Raw genomic sequence first — 23,457 nt, 5'->3', positions numbered from 1 at the left:
ATCTCTACTGAAAATACAAAAATTAGACTGGGCACAGTGACTCAAGCCTGTAATTCCAGCACTTTGGGAGGGCGAGGGGAGCGGATCACCTGAGGTCAGACATTCAAGACCAGCCTGGACAACGTGGTGAAACCCCGTTTCTACTAAAAATCCAAAATTAGCTGTTTGTGGTGGCAGGGTGCCTGTAATCCCAGCTACTAGGGAGGCTGAGGCAGGAGAATTGGCTTGAACCTGGGAGGTGGAGGTTGCAGCTGAGATCACACCACTGCATTCCAGCCTGCAGCCTGGGCAACAGGAGACTGTCTCAAAAAAAAAAAAAAAAAAAAAAAAAAAGCTGGGTGTAGTAGTGGGCACCTTTACTCAAGAGGCTGAGGCAGGAGAATTGCTTGAACCCAGGATGCAGAGGTTGAGGCTGCAGTGAGCCAAGGTCACACCACTGCAATCCAGCCTAGGCAACAGAGAAAGACTCCATCTCAAAACAAAAACTAAAAAAAAAAAAATAAAAAATTAAATAAAATAATAACCACCCCCCCACCCAAGAACAGGAGGTTGGTGTAAGAGGGATACCGTAAGTTCTTGGGACCTAAGCAAGTATTTACGATCACAGAAGGGAGGCTCTACTAAAGAATAAAACCAATCATTTCTTTTTGCCTTTTGTGATAGTTAATTTTGTGTGTCAGTTTGGCTATTGATGCCATTTAACTGGTTAAACATTTGTCTGTCTCCAGAAGAGATTAGTATTGAATTGGAGATTGCTCTGCTTTGATGTGAGTGGACATCATCTAATCAGTTAAGGGCCCATATAGAACTGCCAGAGCTAAGACATCCATATTCTAACCTTGGACTAGGACACCATTGTGTTCCTGGTCGCTGCAATTTTACCCCAACAGCTTTCCCAGCAGTGGATTGTGGGTGGGACTCAGCCTCCATAATTGTGTGAGCCAGTATCTTATAGTAAATCTCATTCTAGATCTATATCCTATTGGCTCTATAGGGAATCTCCGTATACCTTCTTGCTATTTATACTACTATGAGCTTTACCGATAGGTTACTGAAATACTGTTTCCACTCATACCCAAGCAACTTCTCCCTCCTAATAGAACTCAAAGATATATTTTGCTTGGGAAATCTGGCTCCTCTCTCTGATCCCAAGGATGAATCTTAACTAATGTAAGCCAGTAGTTCTCAACTGGAGTACTTTGCAAGTCCTGGAGGGCTTTTAAAGTGATCTTTAGGAGACAGTAGAGGCAGTGGGCAAGGGCCAACCAGAAATGCTAAGTATCTTCCAACACACCACATAACAATCCTTCATAATCCTACAATGTTTCCATTGAGTGTTCATGTGGTTGGAAACCTGAGCCTAGAATTTATTTTTCACATGAATCCCAAGAATCTTTTACATGGGTGTCAACAAGCACTGAATCTTCCAAAAATGTTGTCTAAATCACTTCCTTCATACTTGCAAATTAAACTGATTTCTTACACTGATTTTTGGAAATAATCTCATTTCTACATATTACAAAACATTACAAAAGGAGCCATTGTGTCTGATATTCTAAGCCCATCTTGATAAGGGACTCCTTTGAACATGGCATATGACATTAGTCCATGAAACATAAGGGAAATGTGCTGGGAGACTTTTGGGAAATCTTAACATTGAATAAAGATGTAGTCTCCTTTCTGCTTAAGTTGTCAACACAGGATAATTGGAACTACATCAGAGAATTTGGGACAAGCCAGTACACTGAGGACAGAAAAGCAGAAATAGGCAAAGAAATCTGGGTTCCTGTTATTTTTGAGCCATAGAAATAATATCTTAGCACTTATTTCTAGATGCAGTTTCTTTAATGCAAGCCAATTCTGGTTATTTCTACTTGGAGCTGAAAATAGCCACCTTGGTTTTCATGTTAGAGATCTAGAAACTTTCAAGATTCCAAATGTACCAAAGGTCTAAGGGGAGAAAATAAAATCCTTCAAACAAGATTTGCACATGCTGATACTGCTCATTATTTCACTATATCAGCCTTTCCAAATCTTGAATTTGCATTTTTAACCAGTGTTAGAGAATCGTGTATTTCCCTACTTGGGAAATATGGGAAGCATGAACCATGTCATATTCCTGAAGCTAAATCTCAGGGCATCACCCCTCACAAACAAGAAATCAAGATGCTTTCTATATTTATTAAAAAAAAATCCAGAACAAGTAAGTGAACAATCATCAAGGATGTAGGTGCCAGACACAAGGCAGAAGGTAGCTAGAAAAGTATGCCATAGGGAAGTTAAGAGTCTAGCCTCATTCCTGCCTTGTTTTAATAGCTGTACCTAACATAAATAGCTACGTTTTCCATTGTTCTAGATTCCTCTGCCCCATCTACAAACATGGCACAGCCAGCTTGACTTGTAAGGCCTCAGCTGAAGGACCCCGTGTACACACAGGCCAATACAGCAGTACTAGGCTAACTAGAAGGATCTATCTCATCCCCACATGTCGTCTCATTTCAAGTCTGTGGATGACTACCTTAATTGTTGTGTGCGAGATGTTTTCACCCCTTGACACTTCAGCATAAAATAGTTAAATCTTTATAATGATCAATTCATCCTACCTCCTTTTACATGCAGCTGAAAAATGACAGGCTAGGGACATAGAACATTGTGAACTTTATACTGTTAGAATCACCGTCCATTAAAAGATCACTAGCTAATGGTCACTAAATTTACAAATTAAGGAAATTATATATAGAATACTGCAAAAACACAGTAAAAAGACTGAAGTTTGCCCATTTCTGCTCAGGAAGTCTCTCCACTCCTAAGCTTCATGTCCTTCTGGCTTCAAAATTTCTGCTATTACTGTTTTTCCTCCTTTTGATCTTCCTTTTGTTCCCCAGTGCCAGAACTTCCAGAGCCTTCTCGCTCAGATGCCATCTGTTAAGAAAACATTTGAAAGCCACTCAGATTTAATGTTAGGGCTAACCATTTGCTCTTTGTTGCACTCCAAGATGAGAGACCCACATATTCCTCATCATTCATATCTATTCCACTCCCCCTCCCCGCTTTCTACCCTGCTTCTGGATTCCTTCCCTTTGACACTACCCCTAATGTCAAAATAGAGTCGAGACGGCAGGAGAATATCTTCAACTCCAATCTCACTTTCAGTTCCACAAATGGCTATGGAGGGAGCCACCAGTAACAGTCATCAAGAATAGTTCCATCAAGATCAAGTTAAGATCAAAATCCACTTCAGCCCTTGTACCTTTTTGTATGCCATTTCGAAGAGCTTCAATGATGCCTGCTGAAGAGAAGATGCTGCCTGTCTAATGTTTTCTCCTGTTTCACTGTCTTTTCTAGCCAGGAGCTCCCTCATTTTGGAAATCTCTTCTTTCAGCTTGTTGCACTTAAAAAAAGAAAAAAATCCTTACTTTTCCAGGTCTCCTGTACCATTACAAGTAGAAGTACTATTTAGAAACATTTTAAAATAATTAAACCCCTATCAAAATCCACAGAAAAATAAACTTCACTGCCTTTGGTGAAAATGTGTCCAACCTCTTGAGTTACTTTAAAATAGAACTCACCTCATCAGCAGGTAATTGGTCCTTGAATTCTTCCATCTTGGTTTCTGTGTCATGAATGATTCCTTCAGCCATATTAACTGCTTCCACTCGTTCCTTAGAGAAATTAGAAGTTTAAATGAAGACTTTCCAATCAACCAAAGTTTGCTGAATGTCTATACTCAGTAAGACAATAAGCTATGTGCTGCATACAGTTACAGAGTAAAAATAAGAGTAAGGGAGAAATCAGAGCGGCATGAAGTAGTCTGGGATGGCTTTGAGAGAGATTTGGGCTAGATTTTGTAACATCAGAATTGTGATGGAGAACAGAAGAAATAATAAAGACACTGCACACATAAGGCATAAGCAACAGGGAAGGAAGAATAGATTGATCTTGGGTTTTCTCTTACCCACAACCTATGACATGTCCAAACTCTCCCACTTTCTTGTTCAAGTGATTCTCCTGCCTGAGCCTCCCAAGTAGCTGGGACTACAGGTGTGCACTACCATGCCCAGCTAATTTTTTTGTATTTTTAGTAAAGATGGGGTTTCACCATGTTGGTCAGGCTGGTCTTGAACTCCCGACTTTAAACAGTCGGCCCACCTTGGCCTCCCAAAGTGCTGGGATTATAGGAGTGAGACACGGCGCCCAGCCCCAAACTCTCAAGACCGAGCTTTACTAAGATTAAAGTTCAGAAGACAAAAAGTAATCACCTTCTTTCGCCGGTCTTCCTCAGCATATTTCTCTGCATTTTTAACCATATTTTCAATATCATCTTTGCTTAACCCACCAGAAGACTGGATTACAACTGTAGTAAAAAGAAGGCATTTCATTAATTCCCAGGTAAAGGTATATGCCTCTTCTTCCTCCATTGCATTAAGAGTACTCTGGCTCATAGCAGCCAATCTTGAGACAAATTATGAAGAGGAGAAATACTTTATAGTCCTATAAAGCAAAATGAAACCAAGGACCCAATACATACACAAACGCCAACTGGCCTGTTTGCCCATGAAAACTTCAGCAGTCCACAGGCTCAGTGCCTATTTGGGGGGAATAAACACTACACTTGTACAAGTGAATCTGACAACTGAGGGGCAAAGAGGACTCATCATCCTAAGAGGGTCTATTCCCAAGACCTCCCTCACCTCACTCTTAGGGTCTGATAAGGTGACTTACTCTGCTGCTCACGTCCTGTGCCTTTATCTTTAGCAGAAACATGTACGATCCCATTGGCATCAATGTCAAATGTAACTTCAATCTGAGGAACTCCTCGAGGGGCTGGTGGAATTCCAATCTAAAATAAATAAATCCAAATAAATCCAGAGTAAGTTCCTCTTACAGAGGGGTCCAGTGCTATTATTTTCAAATCTATATGGTTTTATAGTAAACAAGTCACTTGGTTCCTAGGAAAACAAGTGATTTAACGTACAAAAACACAAAGTTTATAAGCAACAGTAGTAGTTTGCTGCCTGAAATCAACCGGTTTTATACCAGTGAAATTTAGCTATAGCAAGTAACTATAATGGCTGTATGTACCTGTGGACACACTAAATGGCAGACAGCAAACCTCCCTGCTGTTATTCACCTCACCAATAACCCATAAGCAGTGCTGATCAGAAACCAGTAACAATATCAAATGTCTTTTAAATGAGTAATCAGGAGTTTATTTCTGAGGAAATTCCTAAGGCACAAGGAAAAAGCAAGGCTTTCAGGTAAAAACTGATGCCATGGGTATCCAGTTGCACAAAGTGTCTGCATCCCCTCTTCTCAAGACTACTCAGTATGTATGTGTATGCCAGCGGTTTATACTAATATTTTTATGGCTTAGAATATTATCTCACTTTACAGTGAAGGAGGCATAGTATTCAGGATTCACAATACCTACCAAAGTAAACTGTCCAAGGAGTTTGTTGTCTCCAGCCATCTCTCTCTCACCCTGACACACTTTAATTTCCACTTGCGTCTGACCATCAGCAGCAGTAGAGAATACCTAGGGAAAAAGAAAACCTCCTGGGTTGGCAATGTGATTAACCTATTCCCTTTCTATAGAAAAAATGAAAGCCAAAGGTTCACATTCCAAGATTGGAAGGCTGCTAATTCACAATATGTTCAGAACAAAGGCTGATGTCTTTATAGGGAATAGGACTAGGATTAGTACAGCAAATGGGCATACAATAGCAACTGTTTCAGCTAAGCAAAGGCATCTCCTAAGATGCAGCAATAGGAGAGAAGGCCTCAAAAAAGGAACTAAAATGTTGAAACATGCTCATTTGGGGAAACAGGATCAGGGAAAGATGATGTATTGTGCTCAGTCACAGGAAGTCACCACATACTTTTCTTCAGAATGATGTGTTGACAAATACATCACTGCACAAATATACCAACAGCCATAGTTTTATGGAAAAACATCCACAAGATTAGGGAAGCCAGGAAATAATATATATACATATTTTTTGAGACAAGGCCTCACTTCATACTGTCACCCAGGCTGGAGTGCAGTGGCATGACCTCAGCTCATTGCAGCCTCTGCCTCACATGCTCAAGTGATCAACCCACCTCAGCCTCCTGAGTAGCTGGGACTACAGGTACACAGCACCATGCCCGGCTAATTTAACTTTTTGGAGAGAGGGAGTTTCACCATGTTACCCAGGCTGGTCTCAAACTCCTAAGCTCAAGCGATCCTCTTGCCACAGCCTTCCAAAGTGCTGGGATTACAGGTGTGAGCCACGGCACCCAGCCAGAAATAATTCCTACTTCAAGAACAAGCCATGTCCAAATAGCCCTGCTTGGATATCTCGGCACCCCCATACCACCCCCTTCATTCACTCATAAGAACACTCCCCTAAGTCTGGTCCAGACTATCCTTTTTACCGTCTTTGAGAACAGAAGACTACAGGGAATTCAGTCTCAAATGACTGAGATCCCTTTTAACAAATTATGTTAATCCTGTGGAGGAGACTACTAACGTCCTTCCTATAAACATCACTACCAGATAACACGTAAGAACTTTTCTGGTAACAAAAAAAAAAAAAGGATTCTCACCACCCATAGTTAACTATTTACTATTCTAAACAGCAAAACAAAAAACTGAAGTTTTCTAGAAAAAGCTCATGAAAGTGGCTGCGATCACATCCATCATAGAACCTAAAACCCATGTGACAAGGTAGGAAGTGATAGCTCTTACCTGGCTCTTCTTGGTTGGAATAGTGGTATTCCTATTAATAAGTTTGGTAAAGACACCTCCTAGAGTTTCAATACCAAGAGACAGGGGAGTGACATCAAGGAGCAGCACATCTGTGACATCACCGGCCAACACACCTCCCTGAATGGCAGCTCCAATGGCCACAGCCTCATCAGGATTGACAGCTTTACTTGGGGCTCTGCCAAAAAGATCCTGCACAGTCTGCTGAACCTGAGCATCAAGGAAAAAGAACCTGTCAGCCCACACTTGGGAACTACCTGAGCAGAACAAAAGACGGCACATGTGTCCTTCGGTCTCAGCCAAATCTCAAGACAGGCTAACTCAAATCTAAGAATGTTTATTCAAATGACCATTTCATAGTTGGGTTCCTGCTAATGATCTCGTAACATTCATACACTTTATACTTGGAGGAGTATCTCCTTCATGACCCTTGTAAATCTGGGAAGGATTCTCCTAAGTTTTATTATCTGGTTTCCCATGTAACACATTAAATCATTTGAAACAGAGGATGCAAGGCAAGGGGACTTAGAAGTCCACATCCTCTTGTATATTATCAACTAAAGACCAAATTATCATACGTAGCTGTAGTAATAATTTGCATTGCTAACGTGGGGCATGTTCTTCCCTTGTATTTATTAGTGATAAAGTTCCATTTGGATAGTATTGGGGATAATTTCTTTTTTTATTTTTCTTTTTGAGACGGAGTCTCGCTCTGTCGCTCAGGCTGGAGTGCAGTGGCACTATCTCGGCTCACTGCAAGCTCCGCCTGCTGGGTTCACGCCATTCTCCTGCCTCAGCCTCCCAAGTAGCTGGGACTACAGGCACCCGCCATCATGTCCAGCTAATATTTTGTATTTTTAGTAGAGATGGGGTTTCACCGTGTTAGCCAGGATGGTCTACATCTCCTGACCTTGTGATCCACCCACCTCGGCTTCCCAAAATCCTGGGATTACAGGCATGAGCCACCACGCCCGGCCTCGGGGATCATTTCTTATTACAGAGGCATCCACCTGGTCCAAGGCCTTTTTTTCCCCAGGTTCATTTTCTTTTTTGCGTATTTCCTTAAGGTCATGTATTTCAATGGAAAAATTAAGAAAAAAACAAGTTCACTATCTTAGGCCCAAGATAATCCTATTTAGGCTACCAAGAAGAACTGCATCTTCAACAGGTTTGTGCTCAGTCATTATTTTTCCACACAGGTTCTTTCAGAATGATGTGTTGAATAAAATACATCATTGCACAAATCTTAGTCGAAGAGATGCACTATGCTGCAAAGACACATGTACAAAGACGGTGGCTGGGGTGAGAGGGGCATTATTACCAAGGTTTTATGCTGTCTCTGACCTCAAACTTTGTTTCAATCCTAAAAATTCTATGACTGAGTTCGGGATCCTCCCTGCTACTGCCCCTAAAGAAATTCTGCCCCTCCTAATTTTTCATCTATATCTATATCTATATTTTTGGAGACGGAGTCTTGCTCTGTTGCCCAGGTTGGAGTGCAGTGGCGCGATCTCGGCTCACTGTATTTTCTTTTTTTTGAGACAGGGTCACACTCTTGCCTGGGCTGAGTGCAGTGGCATGATCATGGCTCACTGCAGCCCCAAACTCACTCAAGTGACTGACCCTAGGGCTCAGGTGATTCTCCCAAGTAGCTGGAATTACAGGTATGTACCACCACGCCCAGCTAATTTTTTGTATTTTTGTACAAAGGGGATTTTGCCATGTTGCTCAGGCTGGCCTGAAACTCTTGCAGACTCATGTGATCTGCCCACCTCAGCCTCCCAAAGTGTTGGGATTATAGACGTGAGCCACCATGCCCGGCCTATTCTTCAACTTTAACAAAGCAAACAGAAAAGAATTCTTTAGTGAGGATATAATCTCATCTCCCTTTTACGTCACCCCAGCAGAACAGGCCATATATTCATGGCACCTGTCCCAAGTATACACTATGTGCCAGTCCCCTCTCTCCATGACAGAATTCCACGGATCCATACCTTGGGCATCCTAGTCATGCCACCCACAAGAATCACTTCTCCTATGTCACTCTTGCTGACTTCTGCATCTTGCATAGCTTTTTGGCATGGAGCGATAGTCCTCCTGATTAGATCAGTGACAATCCCTTCAAACTGAGCACGAGTCAACTTCATATTCAAATGCTTGGGTCCAGAAGAATCCATTGTAAGATAGGGCAAATTGATATCAGTCTGCAAAGGAAATGTTTAATTGCATGTCTGTGAGCAGGCCAAATGACGGTTACATTTATTATTTCAACTAAGATATGACCATGCCCTAGGACAGAAGACTTGGAAAACCACAGGGAGGGTGAGACCTAATTTAAATGAATAGTCACCAAGAATACTTTTTTTTTTTTTTTTTTTTGAGACAGAGTCTCACTCTATTGCTAGGCTGGAGTGTAGTGAGTGACATGATCTTGGTGCACTGCAAGTTCTGCCTCCCGGGTTCAAGCAATTCTCCTGCCTCAGCCTTCCGAGTAGCTGGGACTACAGGCATGTGCCACCATGTCTGGCTAATTTTTGCATTTTTAGTAGAGATGGGGTTTCACCATGTTGGCCAGGATGGTCTCGATCTCTTGACCTCGTGATCCACCTGCCTCAGCCTCCCAAAGTGCTGGGATTACAGGTGTGAGCGACCCCGCCCGGCCAAGAATAGTTGCTCTTTAAGATGCAATGTTTTATCTCCCCAGAGATAAACACTATAGAATCTGTTTTAATGAAGTTTATAGTTATTAACAAGAATGCAGCAGATAAGCAGGAAAAAAAATCCCCATTCAAGAGATAAAGAGCTACTGTGCCACTAAACACTCATTAGAACCACATTACTGATGTTTTCCTTCACCAAGTTTTAAAAATATCCCATGTAGGTGAAACGTCAAAGTTATTTTCTGAACCAAATAACATGCCATCAACCCTGGGCTCTGTTAAGTTCCAGGACATTTACAAGTAGTATCAAAGCTACAGACATGCTCTCATTAATGTATGAGGACTGACTTGTATGGCCATCACATCCATGGACAGCAGCTGACAATCACACCATGTAACATCCAGTGTTTAATAAATCCCAAATCCCAGTACAACATAGGATCTTACAATGTGTAACTAAGAGAGTGAGTCCTTAACCATCTTTCTTTAGGAGAAAGTATCCTAGACATTTCAATACTTAATAGAATTAACAAACAGAGTTAACACACCATCTGTAGAACAGTGATATCTAAATATTATTGACAATTTTTTTTACAAAATGTTGATTAACCAAATCAGAACACACAATTATCTAAATCAATGCTATTCAGTAGAATTTTCTGTGACAATGAAAATGCTACTTATGCTGTTCAATTCAGCAACCACTAACAACATGACTACTGAGCACCTGAAATAAGACTAGGGTAACTAAGAAATGTAATTTTAAATGTTATTTAATTTTAATTAATTCAAAACCCACATTTGGCTATTATAGTAGCACAACTCTAAACACTGAAAGCTAATGGCAACCTGAAAATCTTCAGCACTAACTCTCAACCCTCTACAATGAGTCCAACGTCCATCACTATGTTCTCTCCTTACCTCCTTTCTCAAACCCAACCACTTATGTCTCACTCACACTCTCTCATCCAAGTCCTTTCTCAACACATGGTTACCAACGCCCTACCCACACCCACTCAGGCTGCCTTCTGCCCTTAACAATTCTCCACTCTACTCCAGCCAAAGGGCTTTTCACAAATCGACACATGACCATGTTACTATCCTCAACTCCTCTGGGGTTTGTACTTACTTATCTTGGGAGAGACGCCAAATCCCAAATGTATAAAGCCTCTGGTCCAAGGGTGTCCAATCTTTTGGCTTCCTTGGGCCACACATAAAATACATTAACACTAACAGTAGCTGATGAGCTTAAAACAAAAACAAAAAGCAAAACTCTCAATAGTTTAAGAAAGTTTACATATTTGTATTGGGCCGCATTCAAAGCCATCCTGGGCTGCAAGTTGGACAAGCCTGCTCTAACCTCATTTTCCATGCCCACCAACATCCGACCCCAATCTTCACTCTGCCCTTTTGGCCACTCTGGCCCTTTCTCAGGTCTTCACCTGAGAGCCTTACACTTAACCCATTTACACATGCCCATTTATCTTTTTCTGATAAACTCATCTCTCAAGTGCTATTCTTTTTTTTTTTGTTGTTTAAGACGGGAGTCTTGCTCTGTCGCCCAGGCTGGAGTGCAGTGGCTGGATCTCAGCTCACTGCAAGCTCCGCCTCCCAGGTTTACACCATTCTCCTGCCTCAGCCTCCCGAGTAGCTGGGACTACAGGCGCCTGCCACCTCGGCCGGCTAGTTAGTAGAGACGGGGTTTCACTGCGTTAGCCAGGATGGTCTTGATCTTCTGACCTCATGATCCGCCTGTCTCAGCCTCCCAAAGTGCTGGGATTACAGGCTTGGCCACCGCGCCCGGCCTCAAATGCTATTCTTGTTATGCTGAACACCTCTCTCAGGTACCTTCTTAGATTCTTTTTATTATTTTTATTTTTGTTTTATTTATTTATTTTTTGAGAGGGAGTCTCGCTCTGTCGCCCAGGCTGGAGTGCAGTGGCCGGATTTCAGCTCACTGCAAGCTCCGCCTCCTGGGTTTGCACCATTCTCTCGCCTCAGCCTCCCGAGTAGCTGGGACTACAGGCGCCCGCCACCACGCCCGGCTAGTTTTTTGTATTTTTTTTTTTTTTTTAGTAGAGACGGGGTTTCACAGTGTTAGCCAGGATGGTCTCGATCTCCTGACCTCGTGATCTGCCCACCTCGGCCTCCCAAAGTGCTGGGATTACAGGCGTGAGCCACCGCGCCCGGCCTATTTTTATTTTTTGAGACAGAGTCTCATTCAGTCGCCCAGGCTGGACTGCCATCTGGGCTCACTGCAACCTCTGCCTCCTGGGTTCAAGCGATTCTTCTGCCTCGGTCTGCTGAGTAGCTGGGATTACAGGCGCCCGCCACCACGCTTCGCTAATTTTTGTATTTTTAGTAGAGACAGGGATTCGCCATGTTGGCTAGGCTAGTTTTGAACTCCTGACCTCAAGTAATTCATCCACCTTGGCCTCCCAAAGTGCTGAGATTACAGATGTGAGCCACTGCGCCTGGCCCCTTCTTAGATTATTTTTAAGAGACCTGCTCCGTTGCCGAGGTTGGGGTGCAGTGGCACAATCACAGCTCACTGCAGCCTCAAACACTTGGGCTCAAAGGATTCTTGTGCCTCAGTCTCCTGAGTAGCCGGGACTACAGGCATGCACCTGTGGTGTAGTGCACCACGCCCAGCTAGTTTTGTAGAGATGGGGGTTCTCACTATTTTGCCCAGGCTGGTCCCCAACTCCTGAGCTCAAGTGATATTCCTGGCCCTGGCCACCCAAAATATGGCCCCTTCTTAAATTATAAATATAATTGCCTTTTTACCACTTGTTACATTAATAGTAACTTACATACAAGAGTATTCACAATTTCCTATGTTTTCCTAACCGTGTAGTATTTATGAACTTGGTAATGCTCAGAACTCTTAGGGGAGGAGTAAAGTACCACTATTATCCTTATTTTGTAGATAAGTAACAGTAATGTTAATTCATCCAAGATCACCAATTAACAAGCCACACAATGGGGACTCGAACCCCAGCAGAATGCCTGCAGAACCACCCTTAACCTTTACTTTGTATCACTTCTAGTTTAACGTTTACTAATTTGTTCTAATTAATGTCCATCTTTCCAAACCACAATATAATCTGCATGAGGGTAATAAATGCTAAGAATTTATTCCATAGATTTAAAATCACCTATGCAAAACTGAATGTATAAGGATGCTCAATACATCTTGCTATAATAAACGCTAGAAAACAATCAAAATGTCTATCAATAGGATGCAGCCACACTAATTAAAACCAACCAATCTCTTCCAGCACCTCGCATCCCCTACCCCAAATATCAAATCCCTGGAAAGAATTACAAACTATCTTCTGGCAGTGCCAGGTATTTCAACTTCAACCCTAACCAACGTTGCAATGTTCTGCCACTCCATGATAGCAGGGGCAAAGTAACATCAGCAAGACCATGGATACGTGTGTATAACTATGTCATTCCTCACAGCCACTTAAAAAAACAAAATCCAGGTTTGACTGAAGGTTCATTAGCAACAACCACTTTACCAACACAATGACAATCATCATAAATACCTATTCCCTTGTGGGTGATCAAACTAAAGGTGTCACAGCTCTGCTCTTCCTACAGTCACACAAGACACCGGAAACAGATCTGCTGCTTTCTGTCTTCATGGGTCTCTAACACAGATCTAACACGGTTTATACAATTCTACTCTTGGTGGTTAAGTGAAGTTTCACCTCTCAGAACTGGAGCTAATCAAGCTGACAAAGAGACTGAGTAAATCTGATGCTCACAGACGGAAACCCGAACAAGCTTCAGCTCATTTTCTAGACTGGTGATTCAAATTATTGTCATTTTTTGAGACAGGGTCTCATCTGTCACCCAGGCTGGAATGAAATGGTGTGATCACGGCTCACTGAAGCCTCAACCTCCTGGCCTCAAACAATCCTCTTACCTTAGCCTCTGGAGTGGCTGGGACTACAGCTGTGTAGACTGTGACCAGGTAATTTTTCAAATTACTTATTAAGTGAGAGACAATTAGCCGGGCTCAGTGGCTCACGCCCGCAATCCCAGCACTTTGGGAGGCCGAGGCAGGTGAATCACCTGAGGTCAGGAGTCCAAGGACCAACCTGGCCAACATGGCAAAACCCTGTCTATACTAAAAATACAAAAATTAGCCAGGCATGGTGGTGCACACCTGTAATCCCAGCTACTCGGGAGGCTGAGGCAGGAGAAATCACTTGAACCCAGGAGGCAGAGATTGTGCTGAGCCGAGATCGTCGCACCACTGCACTCCAGCCTGGGCAATAGAAGCAAAACTCCATCTCAAAAAAAAAAAATACACACAGAGACTCTCCAATTCACAAGGAGAGGTTATTTAATACTGTCAGTTAAGACAGCAGTTTCTCCAAGCTAGTAATTCTAGTTTTAAACACTGCCAGAGCAGGTTTTAAAATAAATCTGTTTAACTGAAAGGCCAACAAGTGTACCCAGCATCATTCATATATTATTCAGCTCCAGTATATGTACCTGATTTGGGTGGCTAAAAAAATTTCAGCTCATAAAGAAACTAAACACCTTACTGCTCCTGTGCTCACGACAAAGGTCTCTAGAAACCAGAAAATTGAAAAAACAAACGAAAAAAACTCAACTGACATTAGGCCAATTAGGAAATACTATTTAAATAAACTCCGGCTGAAAATACCCATCGAGACCGCTCAAATTGTTCGTGTCTCACCTGCACAGATGAGGAGAGTTCACATTTAGCCTTTTCAGCAGCTTCCCGTACCCTCTGAAGTGCCATGTTGTCTTTAGTCAAATCAACCCCTGTCTATAAAGACATTGAACACCAACATTAATGAGGTAATAAATTTAAACTGCAGTAATAAGGTGGAACAACACAAAATGGAATCATAACCTTTAATACAAGATGATTACTTTTTATTACCCTTAGTGTGTGGGGAAAAAATATTCTGAAAAGAGTATCTGTGTCTAGAATAAGGGGGTTGAACTGAACTCGTAAACAAAGCAAAGAGCAATCTGAACAAACAAATTCTCAATATCCCAACATCTACATATTAACCACATTGGTAACTCACCTCTCTCTTGAACTCCTTCACAATGTGCCGTAGCAAGGCCTGGTCAAAGTCTTCCCCACCTAAGAAAGTGTCCCCATTTGTGGATTTCACCTCGAATACTCCTTTCTGAATTTCCAGGATAGAAATATCAAAAGTTCCACCACCTAAATCATATACAGCAATGCTGTAAATGATTTGTGAAAGAAAGAAAGAAATCCTTAAGGAACAAAACCTATCACCAGAATATAAATTTCAACAACCAAATACAGATAATCTAAGCTTTTCCCTGAGGTATATACTAGTCAAATTACCATGGCCCAAAAGAAAACAAAGGAATGGTTTTGAAATAATAAAAAAAAAAAAGAACATACAGACTTAAAATCAGTAAAAGCACTATTTAAGTAAAAGGCTCAATCACTAAGAAATCAAGTGACACTTTAGTTTCACACATCCAGGTGAGAAATTTATTGCATCAACTTACACTTTGTCTTCTGATTTGTCTAGACCATAGGCAAGAGCAGCAGCTGTGGGCTCATTAATCACCCGAAGCACATTCAGTCCAGATATCTGGCCAGCATCTTTAGTGGCCTAGAGAAAACAAAGAGAAAAGCATTTTTGTACCCTTCCATCCCAGGCACGTTACTTTTTGTGAATAAGAATGCTAATCGACCTTACCTGTCTCTGCGAGTCATTGAAATAAGCTGGGACTGTGATCACAGCATTTTTTGCTGTGTGCCCCAAGTAATTTTCTGGAAAAGAATGAAATTCCATCATGGAATTCTGTCAGAACAGAATTATTAACACAGCCCAACAACCTGTGTCATCCTTTTGGAGCCACAGACAATATTCATCAGTCTTTTGACAAGTGACCTAATATGTCTTTGCAGGAAAACACCCCAAGTAAATATACTGGTTAAAAACCCAAGATCGGGCCGGGCACGGTGGCTCACATTTGTAATCCCAGCATTTTGGGAGGCTGAGGCGGGCGATCACCTGAGGTTGAGAGTTTGAGACCAGCCTGACCAATACTTCTCTACTAAAAATACAAAATTAGCCGGGCGTGGTGGCGCATGCCTGTAATCTCAGCTACTCGAGAGGCTGAGGCAGGAGAATTACTTGAACCCGGGAGGCGGAGGTTGCAATAAGACAAGATCGCGCCACTGCACTCTAGCTTGGGAAACAGAGCGAGACTCTGTCTCAAAAAAAAAAAACATAACAAAGACCCAACAAACCCAAGACTGGCCAGCCGGGCCTGTAACCCCAGCACTTTGGGAGGCTGAGGTGGACGAATCACCTGATCCGTCGGGAGTTCGAGACCAACCTGACCAACATGAAGAAACCCCATCTCTTTACTAAAAAAACAAAAGTGGCTAGGCATGATGGCACATGCCTGTAATCCCAGCTATGCCAGGTGGAAGGCAGGAGAATCACTTGAACCCAGGAGGTGGAGGCTTCGGTGAGCCGAGTTCGCGCCACTGCACTCTAGCCTGGACAACAAAAGCAAAACTCCGTCTAAAAAAAAAAAAAAACAAAAAAAACCCAAAAACCAAAACCACTAGGATCAGTCTCTCAACGTTTTAGTGAAGGTTCACTAAACTACAAATGACCTTTAGACTTTTAACAGCCACTTCAAATAAGAAGTTCTAATTTATACCTAACAGGGACAAAAGCTTAATGTGTAGTCTTGTGGCTTTCAATACAGATAGAACATACCCTCTACTGGAAAAAAAGAAACAAGCCAGACACCATTAGTGAGATTTGAAGATAAATTCAATCTGCAGGGAAAGCATGAAGTGTAACAGTTTTGCCATTCCTAGGTTTTCTATACAAAAGGGACCACAGATTCATCTACAGGATGCTGGGGCACAGGGAATTAGTGATCTCACAGGAATCATTCTGTTCTTAGAACTTTCCCAGATGTGAACTAAACCCACTCAACTCACCTGCAGTCTCTTTCATCTTCATCAACACAAATGCTCCAATTTGACTTGGAGAATACAGCTTCCCATGAGCCTCAACCCAGGCATCACCATTGGAGGCACGGACAATTTTAAAGGGAACATTTTTACTGTAAGAACAAGAATTCTATTAGAGAAAACTAGCCTGAACAACCTCATATGACAAAATTATCACACACCATGAACATCCATCTTCCACCCCAAAAGACTCATTCATGGCCAATAAATGACAGTTTGTGAAATTTTTCAGAAAGCAATCACTAACGTGGTTTATGAGGATTATAAGGCAAAATGAAATGAAGTAAATAAATAAAAAGAAAGCAATCATTAACATATAAAAACATCACAATGAAACCTCAACATTTTTCACTTAGCACCCCAGGCAGAAGATTTTTGCAGCCACTTTACAATAATTTGACGATGAAACCGTTACTGTATGATCCAGCAATTCTACTATTTAAGAGAAATGGAAACATTTATGTCCACACAACAACTTGTACACAAACGTTTAAGGCAGCATTATTTCTAATAGCCAAAAAGCAGAAACAGCTCAAATGTCCATCACTTGACAAATGGATAAACAAAATGTGCTATATGTCCATACAGTATAGTATTATTTGGCCATAAAAAGGAACGCCGTACTGACACATGCTGCAACATGGATGAACCTTGAAAACAAGGTAAGTGAAAGAAGCCAGTCCCAGAAGTCCACGCGACTCCATGCATACAGAACTCATATTCTACTCAAGCTCAATAAAGCTGTTTAAATTTTTAAGTATTTACATATAGAAAGACACACACACACACTGTCTTGCCTCGTTGGCCTAGATGGTCTTAAACTCTTAGCCTCAAACAGTCCTTCTGCCTCTGCCTCCTAAAGTGCTAGGATTACAGACATGAGCCACTACTCCAGGCCTGAAAAATTTTGTATACAACAGGAACCTCTACCTATGCTTCTAGTACTTTTTTTTTTTTTTGAGACAGGGTTTCACTGCTATTACTCAGACTGCAGTGCAATGGCACGATCTTGGCTCACTGGAACTGCTGTCCCCCAACGCTTGAGCCTCACTAATAGCTGGGACTACAGGCACGCACCACCGAGCTCAGCTCGTTTTTGTATTTTTTGCAGAGGCGGCTTTTCCCCAAGTCTCAAACTCCTGAGCTCACCTCAGCCTCCCAAAGTGTTAGGATTACAGGTGTGAGCCACCCCATCTAGCCTCTAGTATGTCTATTTTAGAAAAAAGCAGGCTGAGCATGGTGGCTCACGCCTGTAATTCCAATACTTAGGGAGGCTGGGGTGGGAGGGTCAGTTGAGTCCAGAATTTCAACACCAACTTGGGCAACATAGTGAGACGTGTCTCTATTTTTGTGGGGCGGGGGTAGAAAAAAAGAAAAATCAAGTTTTTTTCTGTACTGGATCAACACACGATAGAACCTATGCCATTTCTGCGGTATGTATTCAACACTGAACTATGTGGTTTAGGAATGCTTTGCAAATTTTCATGTATCATGTCAATACATAGCAAGACCTAATGTGTAAAGACAAAAATGAATTTTTTTTTGAGCAGCCCAGGCTGGAGTGCAGTGGCAGTGATCTCAGCTCACTGCAACCACTCCTGGGTTCATGCAATTCTCCCGTCTCAGCCTCCCGAGTAGCTGGGATTACAGGCACCCACCATCATGCCCAGCTAATTTTTTAGTAGAGACAGGGTTTCACCATGTTGGCCAGGTTGGTCTTGAACTCCTGATCCCAAGTGATCCGCCCACCTTGGCCTCTAGGATTACAGGCATGAGCCACTGCACCCGGCCAAAAATGAGTTTTTTAAAGAAATTACCCTTTTGGCAGTGGTATAGATTTTCCCCCCTAGGGACAATAAGTAAAACGACTAGGGTAAGGTGCTCCAGGAATCCTAATCAACATGCTGAGGCTCTTCTGTGTAGCCCTGGCAGATAACTGCGCTTTTGCTACTACTCACATGTCTTTCTGTACTTCAGGATCATCATATCGCCGGCCAATAAGACGTTTGGTCGCATAAAATGTATTGTTTGGGTTGGTGACAGCCTGTCGCTTGGCTGGCATTCCGACAAGTCGCTCACCATCTGCTGTAAAGGCCACAACTGAAGGGGTGGTTCTGGCACCTTCGGCATTCTCCAGCACCTAAACTCCCAAAATGTGATAGAGAATAAGTTTGTAGTTATTACTGGTATCTTTTTTGAGACAGAGTCTCACTCTGTCGCTAAGGCTGGAGTACAATGGCACAATCTTGGCTCACTGCAACCTCTGCATCCTGGGTTCCAGCGATTCTCCTGTCTCAGACTCCCTAGTAGCTGGGACTATAGGCGTGCACGACCATGCCCAGCTAATTTTTTGTTATTTTTTAGTAGAGACGGGGTTTCACCATTTTGGCCAGGCTGGTCTCAAACTCCTGACCTCAGGTGATCTGCCCACCTCAGCCTCCCAAAGTGTTGGGATTACAGGCGTGAGCCACTGCGCCCAGCCTATCACTGGTATCTTTGCAGCAATCATTTAAGACACAAAAACAGCTCCCAAATTATGAAACAAATGCGCACGAACAATACTGGGCATGCTTTACTGCTGATAGTTAATGAACAGTAGATATTTAACGAATCTTTAGTCCTTTACTTTCAAACTACTACTACTTTTAATTTTTTTTAGATGGAGTCTCGCTCTTGTCACCCAGGCTGCAGTGCAGTGGTGCGATCTCGGCTCACTGCAAACTCTGCCTCCTGGGTTCAACTCTCCTGCCTCAGCCTCCTGAGTAGCTGGGATTACAGGTGCCTGCCACTATGCCCAACTAATTTTTTTTTGTACGTTTAGTAGAGATGGGGTTTCGCCAAGTTGGTCAGGCTGGTCTCAAACTCCTGACCTCAGGCAATCCGCAATCCGCTCACCTCTGCCACCCAAAATGTTGGGATTAAAGGCGTAAGGCACCGCGCCTGGCTTTTTTTTTTTTGAGACAGAGTCTCACTCTGTCACCTAGGCTGGAGCACAGTGACACTGTCACAGCTCACTGCAGCCTTGACCTGCCAGGCTCAGCTGATTCTCCCACCTTAGCCTCCAGAGTAGCTGGGATCACAGGTGCACACCACTGTGCCTGGCTAATTTTTTGTAGCCCAGGTCTTCAAGAGTGTTTTGCTATGTGTTGCCCAGGGTGATCTTCAACTCCCACTCAAGTGACTTCCGCAAGTGTTGAGCCCCAAGTATGACTCACCAGGCCTGGCCCTGATTTACATTTTAAAAGCTGTTTGGGTTGCTTTTAAGACTCTTGATAGGCAAACCTTTGTAGTGCTGATAATTGTATGTATCTAACTTCCCAGAAAAGGATTTAAATGTGGTATAGAGATAGGATACTAATTTACTATTAAGAGGGGTGCGAATGGCTTGCACTGTTTGGTTACTCTGGTAACCACCAAAGTGCTGCATTTTCTAAACTGAACCAAAGTTGGACGTGCAGAGACAGACTAGAAGTGGAGCTTCACATCTGAAGTAATGCATGTTGTTCATTAGAGCAGGTTATTCCTTTTGAAGCCTCCTTACTCTGTACAATGAACTTTTATTCCTACTGGGTTTTTAGCAAGATTTAGAGCACCTGGAATTCTTGACTCTTGCTTCTTCCATTCATGGCCTCTTTTGCTCTCATGCTTCCTCTTTCCCCCCATCTCCTCTTCTGAAATAACCTGAACTGTCTATGGTCTTCTTATCCCACTTGTTTGGCACCGAGATTATTCCTTCTCTTGGCCCTATTTGTGCTTCTTAGCATTTTTCCTATATGCCTGAAATCTGCAGCCAATCCCCCAAAAAATTTAGAAGTAGATATAATTCTCCATGTGGAAGTAACATTGGGTCCCAACATTGGGTATGAAAAACCTGATCTATAATCTTTTCTTTTCTTTTGAGACAAAGCCTCTCTGTGTCATCCAGGCTGGAGTACAGTGATGTGATCTTGGCTCACTGCAACCTCTGCCTCCTGGGTTCAAGTGATTCTCCTGCCTCAGTCTCCTGAGGAGCCGGGATTACAGGTGCTGGCCACCACGCCTGGCCTTTTTTTTTTTTTGAGATGGAGTCTCGCTCTGTCGCCAGGCTGGAGTGCCGTGACACAATCTCGGCTCACTGCAACCCTGCCTCCCGGGTTCAAGTGATTCTCCTGCCTCAGTCTCCTAAGTAGCTGGGACTACAGATGTGTGTCAGTACGCCCAGCTAATTTTTGTATTTTTAGTTGAGACAGGTTTCATCATGTTGGCCAGGATCGTCTCCATATCTTGACCTTGTGATCCACTGTGCCCAGCCAATTTTTTGTATTTTTAGTAGAGACGAGGTTTCAACATGTTGGCCAGGCTGGTCTTGAACTCAGGACCTCAGGTAATCCGCCCTCCTTGGCCTCCCACAGTGCTGGGACTGCAGGCGTGAGTCATTATGCCTGGCCAGCCTTGATCTACAGTCATGTTTTTGTTGTTTTAGTTAAAAGTAGTTTCAGGTCAGGCTCAGTAGATCATGCCTGTAATCCCAGCATTTTGGGAGGCCAAGGCAGGTGGATCACTTGAGTTCAAGACCAGCCTGGCCAACACAGTGAAATTGTCTCTACTAAAAATACAAAAAATTAGCCAGGAATGGTGGTTCACGCCTGTAATCCCAGCTATGTGGCCAAGGCAGGAGAACTGCGTGAACCCAGGAGGCAGAGGTTACAGTGAGCAGAGATCGTGCCACTGCACTCCACCCTGAGCTATAGAGACCATCTCCCCCCGCCAAAAAAAAAAGCAAATCAGGTTCTCAAATTCCTTAACTAAGGAAAAGACCACAGAATTCTGGATAGGTTCTGGATGGGATACTAGTTACCAATCATGCTCACCTTTGCTTGTTTACCTTCCATAACTGCCACGCAGGAGTTGGTAGTACCCAAATCAATACCAACAACTGCCCCCTTGATTGCTTCTGATCTGTAAGATATTTAGAACAATGTCACAGCTATTGTTATCTTGATAGACCAAAGTCACTGGAAGATAATATTTAATTGGAAAATTAACAGTGGTATACTACATAATCTCTAATACAGATAAATTAGAGAAGACTAGTTAATCACAAAGGTAGAACACTGCTATGAAGTTTAATATGTATTCCCTCTCAAAGGAAATGAAATTATACTTACGCATAATCCCGCCTCGAAACAATTCTAAAAGCCTCATGACTAAGGCCATTCCAGCCATCCTAAAAAAGAAAAAAACTGACTCAGTCACCAACCAATGTGCATCCTGAGAGGAAAAAAAGAAAACTTGGGCTCATTTAGCATATAAAATACATTAAGCTACTAAAACAGTAAATATTAAAGTTTCCCAAATAAGTAAGATAAAAAAAAGGTAAATAAAAGATGGCCTTAGAATCACATTACAACAGGATTTCTCAACCGTGGCGCTATTAATTTTGGGCCAAATCTTTGTTGTGGGGGCTGTTCTGTGCATTGTAGGATATACAGTAGCATCCCTGGCCTCTACACCCCAGAAACCAGTAAGAACCCCAGTAAGTTAGTGACAACCTAAAATATCCACAGACATTGCCAGATATCCCCCGGGGGAAAACACTTCCCCTGACCTTGCCATGCAATTAGCTTAAGAGAACTAGGATTACTAAGTCTTTTAAAGAAAAAAGAAAAATTAAGTAGTGGCTTTCCACTAGGATAAAAGATCTTTACCACAATTTAACTTCAGGCTCCTTCCAAGCCTTCCTTAATGCCCATATACAATTCCTATTCTCCAAAGTATTTGTCTTTAATTGTAGAAAACAAGTAACCACTCCATAGCCTTTTTTCCGCCCCCGATCTGCTTTTTTTCCTTAAGTAACAAACGAGTACAATCTTACACCACCGATTTTGAGAAAATGTTGCTAAGCACAAAAACTGGAGTTTTATTTCCGACTCAGGACTTTCTTATTTTACTTCACCTTATTAACGAGATTCTTACACACTCCGTATTCTGTAGAGGAGCCGAAAATAAAACTGAAAATAGCGGCTTTCCTAATAGACTGCATAGCCCTCACCCCCAAGGCCAAATCCTTCCATTCAGCCACAGAACGAGCCATCAGGATCACTACCTGGTAATTTTGAGACGATACTCTAGATCGCGAGGGGTGTGACTCAGCAGGGCCCAAGCCGGAGGCAAAACCTTCGTTAAAATCTTAAGCCGGCAGCGCTAGCTATGGAAGGCCTGTCACCTTCCTTCCCGCCTGACCTATCCCAGAGAATTCAAACCCTAAAGGGCGCGCGGCCTGCCGCACCGAGGCCCGAGGCCCGAGGCCGTGACCCCATTCGGGAAGGTCCGACAGTTCCTCACCTGGTGGCGGGCGGCCGTAGGGCCCCGGGAGGCTGCGGCTCCCACGAGACGGGCTGCTGCAGCTCGGCTGGCGCTTATCATGGCGGATAGATGGATCAGTACGCGGCAGCAAACAGGCGCTCAGGCGGCCGGGAGCTGCGCGGTGCGGTGGCGGCAGCGCTTCTGGAAACCTCCAACCACGTGGGGTGAGGGGCGGGGGTTGATCACTGCGGCCCAGAGGCCCGCTCTTCCGCTGAGGCGCCGCCCGCGCCGCCTGACCAGAGGAAACTCGACTGCGGCTCCCGGAGCCAGGGCGTACAGGTAATATGCTCCGCAGCATGATGGTTGGAGAACACCTGCCCTCCTATCCGGCTGCGGCGGCTCTGGGCTCAAAAAGAGTCCAGGGGAGGAAGAGGGGCATGAAGGCGGCACCTCGGACAGCCCTGGTCCTCAGCGACAGGAAAGACTCAAGGTCACACGGGATAAATTGCGAACGGATTACAGTTTTCTTGCGTCAGTTGCGCGGAAGGAGGAGCCTGTTGCGCCTGCGCAACAGGCATCCCGCTAAGAACCTAGAGCGCATGTGCGCAGGGAGTGGCGGAAAATGTGGGTGGAGACTAACGACAACGCTCATTGGGTGCTTGAGCGCACGCCAACGTTGCCTGGGGCGAGTCCGGGCCCGTGCACATCCCGCGGGCGTGAAAGTGTTC

The 23,457-nt window shown here is 43.3% G+C and overlaps 1 protein-coding gene and 2 non-coding genes across 3 annotated transcripts; all 3 read right to left on the bottom strand.

Annotated features, from left to right (window-relative positions):
• Positions 1-1,765: 1,765 nt before the first annotated feature.
• Positions 1,766-22,986, bottom strand: HSPA9 (heat shock protein family A (Hsp70) member 9). Its single transcript, XM_023195339.1, has 17 exons — positions 22,769-22,986; positions 21,592-21,650; positions 21,295-21,382; positions 18,403-18,584; positions 16,412-16,536; positions 15,144-15,217; positions 14,950-15,056; positions 14,490-14,652; positions 14,129-14,221; positions 8,743-8,952; positions 6,731-6,958; positions 5,432-5,536; positions 4,723-4,840; positions 4,260-4,354; positions 3,570-3,662; positions 3,251-3,391; positions 1,766-2,922 (listed from the first exon to the last, which is right to left on the bottom strand). The coding sequence occupies exons 1-17, from the start codon at positions 22,847-22,849 to the stop codon at positions 2,845-2,847; spliced, it is 2,040 nt and encodes a 679-aa protein (XP_023051107.1). The 5' UTR covers positions 22,850-22,986; the 3' UTR covers positions 1,766-2,844.
• On the bottom strand, positions 5,850-5,919 carry LOC111531057. Its single transcript, XR_002728122.1, has one exon. It is a non-coding gene; the product is annotated as a small nucleolar RNA SNORD63 (small nucleolar RNA).
• On the bottom strand, positions 7,920-7,989 carry LOC111531049. The gene has a single exon (XR_002728120.1). It is a non-coding gene; the product is annotated as a small nucleolar RNA SNORD63 (small nucleolar RNA).
• Positions 22,987-23,457: the final 471 nt, after the last annotated feature.

The sequence above is a fragment of the Piliocolobus tephrosceles genome, chromosome 4 (assembly GCF_002776525.5).
Source record: "Piliocolobus tephrosceles isolate RC106 chromosome 4, ASM277652v3, whole genome shotgun sequence".
Classification (NCBI taxonomy): Eukaryota; Metazoa; Chordata; class Mammalia; order Primates; family Cercopithecidae; genus Piliocolobus; species Piliocolobus tephrosceles.
Note: the sequence above shows the minus strand (reverse complement) of the source record. Positions and strands in the feature narration are given on the sequence as shown.

Excerpts from the sequence above, each read along its gene's own strand:
- HSPA9 (XM_023195339.1), bottom strand. The coding sequence starts at position 22,849 with ATGATAAGCGCCAGCCGAGCTGCAGCAGCCCGTCTCGTGGGAGCCGCA. Across the intron at positions 18,585-21,294 it reads TGGAAGGTAAACAAGCAAAG|GTGCTGGAGAATGCCGAAGG; the intron begins GTGAGCATGATT and ends TTGGGAGTTTAG. Across the intron at positions 5,537-6,730 it reads TTCCAACCAAGAAGAGCCAG|GTATTCTCTACTGCTGCTGA; the intron begins GTAAGAGCTATC and ends CTTTTTCCCTAG.